General features: G+C 59.5%; 1 protein-coding gene across 4 annotated transcripts in view; it reads left to right on the top strand.

Moving 5' to 3' along the window:
- The first annotated feature begins 2,711 nt into the window (after window positions 1-2,711).
- The window catches only part of SAMD11 (sterile alpha motif domain containing 11), a 76,953-nt gene continuing 68,475 nt past the window's right edge, over window positions 2,712-11,189 (top strand). Inside the window, exons 1-2 of one of the 4 annotated variants that reach the window (XM_064396788.1) lie at window positions 2,712-3,513; window positions 5,098-5,138. In XM_064396788.1, the coding sequence (XP_064252858.1) occupies window positions 2,727-3,513; window positions 5,098-5,138 (828 nt within the window). In that variant the 5' untranslated portion in view covers window positions 2,712-2,726. Of the gene's footprint in view, window positions 3,514-4,464; window positions 4,635-5,097; window positions 5,190-11,189 lie in introns of those variants that run through there. The other 3 variants (XM_064396787.1, XM_064396789.1, XM_064396790.1) reach the window with 3 other exon arrangements.

The following is an 11,189-nucleotide window of genomic DNA, read 5'->3' as shown; positions in this document are numbered from 1 at the left end:
GAGGCAAAGATGGATCCCAGAGCTGGAGTTCCTTGAGAATAAAATGCCAAGAAAGAAGGATGGTGGTCAGGTAGCTCCGAAAGGACCCTGCCAGCTCTGCCAGTGGCTGCTGTCACACAGCAAAGCCACTTCTCACTGTCTGGAAGGCAAGGCCAATCTGCCCCCACCTCGCCCTGCAGGAAGGCACCAGGGGACACAGCCTGGGACAAAGCTGGGAGCTCTGTGTGGTTCGGGGAGCTCTGAGGCAGAGCTCACACAGAGCTCTCGCTGTTCTGCCTCCTGCTAGACTCGTGGGCCACATTTCTTGTCCCATGTTTAGGGGATAATTTATTTTTGTTCCCATCCTGGGTAGGATTCTTCCTGCCCAGTCGACCCCACTTTGGCACCCAAAGGCAGGGACTCCATCCTGTTGAGGTGACACATCCCTGCAACAACCACTCAGCTTCATTTTGGGCCACCTCGGCCTCTCGGGGCAATTCCACACAGACCTCGTGCTGTGTCTGCCACAGCTTGTGACAGAAAACAAATTCACCCTGTGTGTCTGTCCATCTGTCCATCCACCCATGGATCCATTCGTGGATCCACCCATGGATCCATCCATCCCTCCCTCCCTCTATGGATCCATGGATCCCTCCAGGGATCCATCATCCATCCATCCATGGATCCATTCCTCCATGGAGGAATCCATCTATTCATCCATGGATCCATCCATCATCCATCCATCCATCCATCCATCCATCCATCCATCCATCCATCCATCATCCATCCATCCATCATCCATCCATCCATCCATCCATCCATCATCCATCCATCATCCATCCATCCATCATCCATCCATCCATCATCCATCCATCATCCATCCATCATCCATCCATCATCCATCATCCATCATCCATCCATCATCCATCCATCATCCATCCATCCATCATCCATCCATCCATCATCCATCCATCATCCATCCATCCATCCATCCATCCATCCATCCATCCATCATCCATCCATCATCCATCCATCATCCATCCATCCATCCATCCATCCATCCATCCATCCATCCATCATCCATCCATCATCCATCATCCATCCATCCATCCATCATCCATCCATCCATCATCCATCCATCATCCATCATCCATCCATCCATCCATCCATCATCCATCCATCCATCCATCCATCCATCCATCATCCATCCATCCATCCATCATCCATCCATCATCCATCCATCATCCATCCATCCATCATCCATCCATCCATCCATCATCCATCATCCATCCATCCATCATCCATCCATCCATCCATCCATCATCCATCCATCCATCATCCATCCATCCATCATCCATCCATCCATCCATCATCCATCATCCATCCATCCATCCATCCATCCATCCATCCATCCATCCATCATCCATCATCCCTCCATCCATCCATCATCCATCCATCCATCCATCCATCCATCCATCCATCCATCCATCCATCATCCATCCATCCATCATCCATCCATCATCCATCCATCCATCCATCCATCCATCCATCCATCCATCCATCCATCCATCATCCATCCATCATCCATCCATCCATCATCCATCCATCCATCCATCCATCCATCATCCATCCATCCATCATCCATCCATCATCCATCCATCATCCATCCATCCATCCCTCATCCATCCATCATCCATCCATCATCCATCCATCATCCATCCATCCATCCATCCATCCATCCATCCATCCATCCATCCATCCCTCCCTGAGCCCTGTCCCACCTGCCGGGCACTGCGATCCCGCTGCAGGGGGTGCAGAGGGGCGGCAGCAGCGGGGCTGGGCCGTGTCCCCGCGGGTCTGGGTGTCCCCCCCGGTGTCCCCGCGGAGTCCCCGGCTGGCGGCAGCCGGCGCTGGCCCCGCCGTCCGTCGCTCACCCCCTCGCCGCCGCCGGCGCGGCGCTTCCCAGCGCCTCCGCTGTTTAAATGGGCCAAGTTAGAGAAGCGGCGGCGGCGGCGGCGGCGGAGGGAAATCTTGTTTGCTCGGAGTCTCCGAACTGTGCGGTGACTTCTGAGCACCGATCAATCCGTGCCTGTCCCGCCCGGGGCCCGGCCCGGCCCGGCGCGGCGCTCGGGGGCTGCGGGCGGCGGCGCGGCGAGCGCAGAGCCGGCGGCGATGGCACTGTAGATGTCCGTGTGTCTGTGCGTGTGTAGATGTGCTTGCATTTATAGATATATATATATATATATTTATGTATATACACAGAGGGATAAGGAGCGTAACACCGCGTTTCTGAAACCCTCCTGCGGGAGCGGGGATTAAAACCCAACTGGCGGGGCTCGTAAAGGCTTCGGGGGCAGCGGGGCGAGTCTGCGGCGCGCAGGTGGAGGTGGGCGGCCCCGGGGAAAGTTCGCCGCCGCCCGGGTGTCTGGAGCCCCGCGGGCAGAGCCGGCCCCGGCCGCGGCTCCGTCCTCCCGGCGGGCGCCGGCGGGGCGGGGAGGGGTCGCGGGGCGGCGGCGGGGGCGCAGCGTTTAATTTTAATTATTGCATATAAATAAATAAACCAGGTGTCAGTTTAAAGGAAGCAGGGGGGGCAGGGTGAAAGGGGGCTGGCTGGGCGGCGGGGAACCCTCCAGCCTGGCGGAGAAGGTGGGTTGATCTAGGGGAATCAATAAGCTTTTTTTTTTTTTTCTTTTTTTTTTTTCTCCTTAAACCAAAATAATGTCTACGGCAGCAGAGACCTCTCCGAGATGTCAGGTATTAGTGCGGAGGGGCAGATCTGCGAGCCACACGGCAGCTCCCGGGTCTACGGTACATTAGGCTCTCCGTGGGAGAGGGATCCCAGACAGCTCTGCTGGGGAGCCAGCCCAGGAGATTTGTTCGCGGGCTGCTCCGGGGGATACCCGCCACCTCCGGCACCCGAGCGCCAAAGGTGCCTGTGCTGCTGCTGCTGCTGCTGCTGGCGCATTTCAGCCAAACTCCAGCCGGAGCCAGGGCAAGTTGAGCCGGAGACATCGGAGCCGCTGTGCCTGGGAGACGCCGGGGCGCACGGGCAGCGCGGCGGCACCATGCCTGCGATCAAGAAGGAGCGACTTGACAGGGAGGAGATGGCCCTGGCAGCCTTCAACCAGCCCATGGAAACCTTACCTGACTACCTCGCGCCTCTGGCCGCCGCTGCCATGCCGGTGGTCGCCCCGCACCCGCCGGCTTACGAGCAGATCTTCGCCCACCGCGCGTACCTGGGCTTCCAGCAGCCCCACCACCCCCACCCGCACCACCCCCACCACCTCCCCGAGGACCTGATGCTGGAGAGGTTCTCCTCCATCCCGGATTTCCAGCCCTTCTTTGACAACGGGGAGCCGTGCATCGAGGTGGAGTGCGGGGAGAACAAGGCGCTGCTCTACATCAATAAGTTGTGCCAAGGGAGCAAAGGACCCTCGATCCGCTACCGGGGAGAGTGGCTCACCCCCAACGAGTTCCAGTTCGTCAGCGGCAGGGAGACGGCCAAGGACTGGAAGCGCAGCATCAGGCACAAAGGTAAAGGCAGCGCTCGCGTGTGCGGGGTCCCCGCTGCTCCTCACATCCTCCCCGTGCCCCCGGGCTCGGGCAGCGGCCCCCGCGGCGACCCCCGAGCTCCCCGCACCCCCAGCCCCGGTCTGCCGGGTCCCCGCGCCCCGGTACCGCCGAACTTTTCCGAGGCGTTTGCGAGCGGCTGCCTTTGGGGAGAGGGCGGGGGGGATTTTTGGTTAGGCGGGGGGGATTTGGGGGGAGAGAAGTTTCGTGTGGCGGAGATTTGAACAGCGGGCTGGTGGTGGGGTGCCGTGCCCGGGGCTTTGGGGTGCGGGACCGGAGGTTTGGGGTGCCGCGCCCCGGGGTTTTGGGGTGCCGTGCCCGGCGGTTTGGGGTGCCGGCCGGGGGTTTCGGGCGCGGGGGTTTGGAGTTTGGGGTGCCGTGACCGGGGGATTGGGGTGCGGGCCCGGGGGTTTGGGGTACGGGGGTTTGGGGTGCCGTGCCCAGGGGCTTAGGGTGCCGGCGCGGGGTTTGGGGTGCGGGCGCGGGGTTTGGGGTGATGTGCCCGGGGGTTTGGGGTGCCGTGCCCCGGGGTTTGGGGTGCGGGCGCGGGGTTTGGGGCGCCGTGCCGGGGGGGTTGGGGCCCTCGCCCGCCCCCGCGAGCCGCCGGCGCTGGCGCTGGCGGTGGCGGAGCCGGCGCCGCGGGGAGCGGCAGCGCGGCCGGGCCAGGCACCGGCGGGGCGGCGGGCGGGGCGCAGGGGGTGTTCCCCTCGCAGCTGGGTGGTGCGGGACCTCCGCGGCGCCGGCGGCTGCTGACGGGCGCCTGCCCTGCCTCCCTCCCCTCCCCGCCCGAGCCGGCGCCGCAGTCGCGGCTCCGCGGCTCCGCTGCTGCTGCGGCTGCGGGCGGCAGGTGGAGAGCGGGGAGCGGGGAGCGGCGCCGGGGGGAGCGGCGGGGGCGGGCGGGCACGGCCCGGAATGAGCCGAGAGCCGGCGGTGGCGGCCCCGGGGGGCTGAGGAGCGATTAGGAGGTGACTGACACCTCGGCCGGGTTATTGATCGCCGCGGAGCGGGGGCAGCGCGGGTTGTCGCTGCTCGTTTGCGGTGCGGCCGCGCTCCTGCTGCCTTCGGGAAGCCTCAGTGGCTCTGGGGTGAGTCAGGAGGAGCGGGCGGAGGAGCAGCGGGAGGTGCCCGGGGCCGGGCCCGCTGCGGGGGCTGCGGGAGCGCCTCCGGCTCGACGGGGATGCGGCGGCGCCGAGCCCGGCGGGGCTGCGGGGGCTGTGCCGGGACCCCCGGGGCTGTGCCGGGCTCCCCTCCCCGGGACCCCCGGGGTTTGTGCCGGGCTCCGTTCCCCAGGACCGCCGGGACCCCCAGGGTCCGTGCCGGGTTCCGTTCCCCAGGACCGCCGGGACCCCCAGGGTCCGTGCCGGGTTCCGTTCCCCAGGACCCCCGGGGCACAAACCCGGCTGCAGGGGCAGGCAAGGGGAGGGCTGTTTATATGGAAGCAGACGCGTGCCTCCTCCTCCCCCCTTCCCCTAAATACTTTCCTTTTATAAACGTGCTGATTGTTTTTTTTTTTTTCTTCTTGTGCTTTTCCTTCTCTTCTGCATCCAGGGAAAAGTTTGAAGACTCTTATGTCCAAAGGAATCTTACAGGTACATCCTCCAATCTGTGATTGCCCTGGGTGTCGAATTTCGTCTCCAGTGGTAAGATTATTGTTAAACTATGTGCTTTAGTTAAGACATCTTCCCTCTCCTCTGCCTCCTTCCCTTAAAAAAAAATAATAAATGCCTTTGCTTCTGTGCTGGTGGAGCCGTGATGTGTGGGGTCGTGGAGGCTGCAGAGCCCTGCCTGCACCGTGAGGGTTCCAGCAGTGTGGAGGGGAGCTGGAAGCAGAGCAGACGGGAAGAGCAGAGTTTGAGCTGAAGGAGCAGCACTCGCTGGGATTTTCTGTTTTTCAGAGCGATTGAGCTGAAGGAAGCAGCACTCGCTGGGATTTTCTGGTTTTCAGGGGGAGCTGTGTGTGCACAGAGGCAAATGATGGAGGAGCCTCTTTGGTGCTCCCAGCCCGTGGTTTCTGTGCGTTGTGCACAGGTGTGAAAACGGCTAAATAAAGCAAAAGGGAAATGTGGTTGTGCCCACGTGTTAGAGTCAGAGCAGGCACAGCGTACAGACCGGGTTAGTGAACTGCATGAGGAGCAGCTCGAGTGCTGACAGCTTGAGCATCGCTCCTGGCTCAATTGTGGCTTTTGTAGATCTTTCCTTCCTGACTTTTGGGTTCCTGGTGTATTCTTGCCTTTATCCTGAGACTTCCAAAATCTCTCATCAGTGTTTTCGTGGAAAAGATGTTGATGCTATAAATAAAAGGTGACTGAAATCATAGTAAAGTAAGGCCTTAAAACAGTTCATTGTGTAAAAATAACCATAAAGTACAATAACATCTAGCTGGGAAGGCAGAGCTGTTGGTTTGGAGAACTGAGGCAGCTCTTGGTCTGAAAGAACAATAATGACTTAAAACATTGCCAGTAGCACTGTGGAAACAGATACAGTGGAAATTTACGTGGTTTTATCCACTGGAAATCTCCCATTTTTGATTTTGTTGCTTGCTTGGGCTCGAGTGGCCAGTCTGTGTTCAGGTGCAGTGTCTGTGATTGGGAAGGACAGAGCTGGGGTTCCAGTCCTTCCTCCCTGGTGTCTCTGTGTGTTACAAACCCAGGAAGGGGCTCGGAACAACAACCAGCAGTTCCAGAAATGGATGGGGAGAGGTGTCCACCCCACAGCCCTGCCGGGCGTTTCACCCAGGGCTGCTCAGACCTGGCTCTTCCCAGCTCCTGCACTCGGGGTGTGTGATGTGTGAGCAGCTTTCTCTGCCTGGAGTTTGGTCTGTGCTGTCACTGGGGGGGCTCAGAGCCAGGAATGCGCCGTGCCAGGGGTGTGCTGCTGTGGTGGGGGTGCTGAGCAGGGCCTGCCCAGGTGATGCCGTGTGCTGGACGTTCTCTGGGCTAGCAGTGGCCAAAAGCTCGTGATGCACTTGGCTGGCAGCAGCATTTCCAGGAGTTGTGCAGGGCTAGGTGCATTTCCAGATGGGCAAGCAGCTCTGCATGAAACCAGTGTGTGGCACAGCCTTTGAGAACTGCGTTTGGAAAGTACAGGTAGAGGGGGGAAAAAGAGGTTGGTGCAGCTTTGGGCAAGGAGAAATAAATATTTCTGGACTTGCCTCCCACTGCTTCCCAGCTGGAAAGGGGTTTTGGATGTCAGAGTTTGCACAGCCAGGGCAGAGCCCGGTGAGGAGCTCTGTCAGAGCTGTTTCTCTGTGCTCCCTGCACTTTCTGTGCCGTACTTAGCTCCTGTCCCTGAGCAAAGCACAGTTCCATGTTTTGAACCTGAAGTCTTTGGTCGTGCTTTGGTGGCTCCATCCCCTGCACATCCAGAGCAGTCACACAAGGAGGAGGATCAGGAACTGGGCATGGTTTATATTTCCCCATTTAGCGATTGCCCACTGGAGCACTGCTGAGATCCGAGGGCTGATTCTCCTCAAAGCAGAAATTATTTCTGTTTTACAGTGCAGATGCCACTTGCAATGCCTGCTCTGGTGGGGATGGGGAGCTGATGCTGTCTGCAGCTGCTTCCACCGCTCTGAAATCAGTCCTGGGACAGCAGCAGAGCTCGAGCAGTGCCTGTGGTGGGGCAAGGCAGCTGACTCGGGGGTCTGCACCTCCGGGGTCTGCACCTCCGGGGTGTGCACCTTTGGGGTCTGCACCTCCGGGGTCTGCACCTCCGGGGTGTGCACCTCTGCCCTCTGCTCCGCAGGCAGCGCTGCGGGGCTGTCCCCGCGGGAGCGGTGCCACCCCGCCTGTCCCCCGTGTGTGTCCCGAGCGTGTCCCCTGTGTGTGTGTCCCTGCCAGCCCCATCAGCCCGGCGGCAGCGCCGGCGGCTCCGAGCCCCTGCCCGGGTCCCACCCGCTCGGGGGGAGAGAGGAGGGGTCGGTCTGGAGAGGAAACCGCAGCGAGCCGCAGCCCCCGGGCTGGCAGCGCCCCCGGCCCGGGCTGCGAGCCCCGACCCCCCCCCGGTTCCCCCGCTCCCCCCGGTGCCCCCCGGCCGCCGCTGGCGCCGCGTCCCCCGCCCGTGACCCGGAGGGGCCGGGGCCCGGCGCCCGCCCCCCGCCGCCCGCGCTGCTCCCGCCGCAGCTGCAGACGGGGCCGGCGCCGGGGCCGCTCCGCCACCGACCGCCGGTTTCCTGCGCGGCCCGGGGGGAGCGGCCCCGCCGGCGCCACCGCCCCCCGGGCCGCCCCCGCGCCGCCGGCCGGCTGGCCAGCCGTGCATCCATCCATCCATCCGTGCATCCAGCCATGCGTCCTTGCATGCAGCCATGCATCCTTCCGTCCTTCCTTCATCCATCCCTCCTTGATCCATCCTTGATCCATCCATCCATCCATCCTTCCTTTAGCCATCCTTCCTTGCATCCATCCATCCCTCCCTCCTTGCATCCACCCTCCCTCCATCCATGCCTCCTTCATCCATCCCTCCATCCATCCTTGATCCATCCATCCCTCCTTGAATCCATCCATCTCTCCATCCATCCATCCATCATCCATCCATCCATCATCCATCATCCATCCATCCATCCATCCATCCATCCATCCATCCATCCATCCATCATCCATCCATCCATCCATCCATCCATCATCCATCCATCCATCCATCCATCCATCCATCCATCCATCCATCATCCATCCATCATCCATCCATCCATCCATCATCCATCCATCCATCCATCCATCCATCCATCCATCCATCCATCCATCATCCATCCATCATCCATCCATCCATCCATCCATCCATCCATCCATCCATCCATCCATCCCTGACCAATTCTTCCTTTCCTTGGCCTCCTCCTGGCCCCCTGAGTGTCACCCCTGGCTTTGTCTTGGTGTCACTGTGCCTGTCATGACCCGTTGGGCACAATTGCTTTGGGTTGGGGTTGATTTGGGAAAGGTTGCTGTGGCTCTTTGAGGTCAAAACAAGCTTTTTAGGATCACGCACACCTCCCTCCATCCCTGTGTCTGTCCATCCCTCCCTGCCCTGACGCAGGGGTGCAGGCAGGGCCGAGTGCCCTCCCCAGGGCCGGGGTGCAGGCACAGCCATGGGAAGCAGGGTCTGCCCTGGCCCTTGTGCCCTCACAGAGGTTTTTGCCATCTGGATGGAGAATGGCTCAGGTTGGCTCAGGTCCCCTCGGTTTTGGGCAGGCACAGGCTGCCAGACCTTCCTGGAGCGAGCTGCCAGATGTGAGCAGGGCTCTCCCCCGCATTTGGACTTGGCACTTTTGGGCGGGCACAGCTCGTGCTGTGTGGGGCCCTGGCAGGATTCCTGTTCTGGAGAGACCCATTCCCTCCAGGGCTCCCCCTGCTCCAAACCCCAGCCTGCATCCTCCTCTGCTTCCAGCCAGGGCTGGAGGGGGCAGTGGGCTCCAGCCAGAGGGCAGAACAGCTCTGAAATCCTTATTGAGCCACCAAAAAGCCTCAGATGTGTGGAGCCCAGTGTCACACGTCCAGGATAACAGTGCAAGGACATTCCAAACACTGGATTGTTTTCCTTGTCAGGCTCAGTGTGAGCCTTGCTGTGTGCTCCTCTGAAAGGGAGCAAGGGCTGGGGGCTGCCTGCTCCTCATCCTCTCTTCCCGTGGTTTCTTGGACAGGCTTTCTGTTTGAAAGTGACCCTTATGGGGTTCAGGTAGAGAAGATCCATTTCCCCAGAGCTGTTGTGCCGTGGCCACATCCAAAAAACCAAAACAAAAAGAGCAATGAATGAATTTTGGGCTTTGCCCCATGTCCGTCCCACGCACAGGCACAGGGTGTTGGGCACTGACAGTGGGATTCATGTGCTGGGGCCGTGTTTTGCTCTTGCTTTGATTTATATGTGATTCCTTTCATTTGCTGCTTTTTGCCTTTCGTCATCGTGGTTGTTGTTTTCCTTTGCTGCCCTGAGGTTCAGGCGCCAGTCCAAGGCTTTGGCAGGGATGGAGAGGGGAACTATCATCTGCTGCTCACTTCAAAAATGCCACTAATGAGCAAAGTCTGTTCCTCAGCCCTGAGGCCTCTGAGCCTTCTCCTGGGCCGCGTTTTGGCTCGGTGTGACCCCAGAGAGTGGCTTTGTGTCACTCCTGGTGCTCCTTTCTGTCCTTCCCTGGCGCTCCCCTCCTGGCTGCTCCACAGATTCCTTGGAGAGCAGGAGCAGAGCAGCACCAGGGCAAGGAGGGGACATCCTGGGGCTGCTGAGACCCAAACTGAGAGGCTTTCACCAAAAGGGGAATCTCCCACAGCAGGCACGAGGCTTCCAGGAGAGCTTTCCTGTGGCGAGAGGACTTTGCCTGCTGGAGAAGTGCCTTGGCTGCCTGCAGGAGCAGGATTAATTCTGAAATTTCACTGAATAGATCAGATTTAGGTTCCTCTCTGAGCTGCTGTGGGTTAGGGATGGGGGCTGGAGAATGTTGGGGTTTGTGTGCAGGGGACTGTTCTCATAACTCTGCCTTTGTGTCCCTGGGGCTGCCTCATGAATGTGGAAAAAGCCCCTCTGTAAAGCAGCCTTATAAAGCTCCAAATCCCCCCAAGGACTTTGGCACAGTCTGTTGATTTTTATTTGTGGTTTCATGCTGATTTGGCTTGTTGCTTTTCATCCAGCACATTTTAGTTCAGGTTAGTGTTTGTTGGAGGTTTTGGAGATGGATGGGCTTTTTTTTTGTTTGTTTGCAGGGTTTTTTTTTGGTCTGGTTTGTTTTGATAAAGGCCTTGGCCCAGGTGGATTTTAACCTGTGTTGCACTGCAGACTTGCAAGTTCAAGGTGAATTCTGAACAGAAGTTGATTGAAACTCTGTCAGATTTCAGCTTTATGGGGGAGCTGGAGATGAGGTGACTCCTGCTCTGAAATGGGTCAGGGGCTCCCAGAGCCCACCCAGGGTGCAGAGTTGGGGTCCAGCTCTCAGGGCTCCTGCTCTGGGGGCAGTGGGATCCTCTGTGCTGCTGCTGCCACAGAAAGATCCCTAAAATCCACTGCTGTGGGGTCAGGGAGTGCTTCCAGGAGGGGATTTTTGGGGCAGACAGCTGGAAATGGGAATCAGCGTGGTGGGGAGAGGTGCTGGGCACTGCTCTGTGTGGTGGAGTGGCTGCTGATGCTCCCAGCTCTGGGCAGGGCAGGCAGCAGCAGGAAAAGGAGCAGTTATTGTTCTGCACACAGGCAGAGCCAGCCCAGATCAATGGCACTGGGGGTGCCAGCACGGTGCTGGAGGATTCAATTTTGTGGATTATTAAATACCCTCTGGAAAGGAAAATATTAATTGGATTGCAGGCTTGTGAGGGAGCAGCAGAGACGTGGAGGCAGCTGTGGCTTGGGAGAAGAATTTTACCTTGCAGGGGGCTTTGAGGAGCTCCAGGGGGGCGAGGTTTGCCCTGGTGCAGGAGCTGGGGTGGGATTTGTGCCCTGGCAGGAGCAGTGAGGAGAGCACGGGGTGACAGGTCTGGTGTGGAGGGAGGGCAGAGCCCGGTGAGAGCTCAGTGCTGGTGGAAACCAGCCCAGGGAAGAGAGGGAAGGAAAATCCCGGCTGAGCTCGGCGTGGGAGGCTTCGGGGTGGAGGAGAACATCCTCTCCTTGGGGTGCTCCCAGGGGATTCCTTTCCCCACGGGGTGGATTCCCTGAAGTGTCCTGCAGGAAAA

Source organism: Passer domesticus, chromosome 22, assembly GCF_036417665.1.
Source record: "Passer domesticus isolate bPasDom1 chromosome 22, bPasDom1.hap1, whole genome shotgun sequence".
Classification (NCBI taxonomy): Eukaryota; Metazoa; Chordata; class Aves; order Passeriformes; family Passeridae; genus Passer; species Passer domesticus.
Note: the sequence above shows the minus strand (reverse complement) of the source record. Positions and strands in the feature narration are given on the sequence as shown.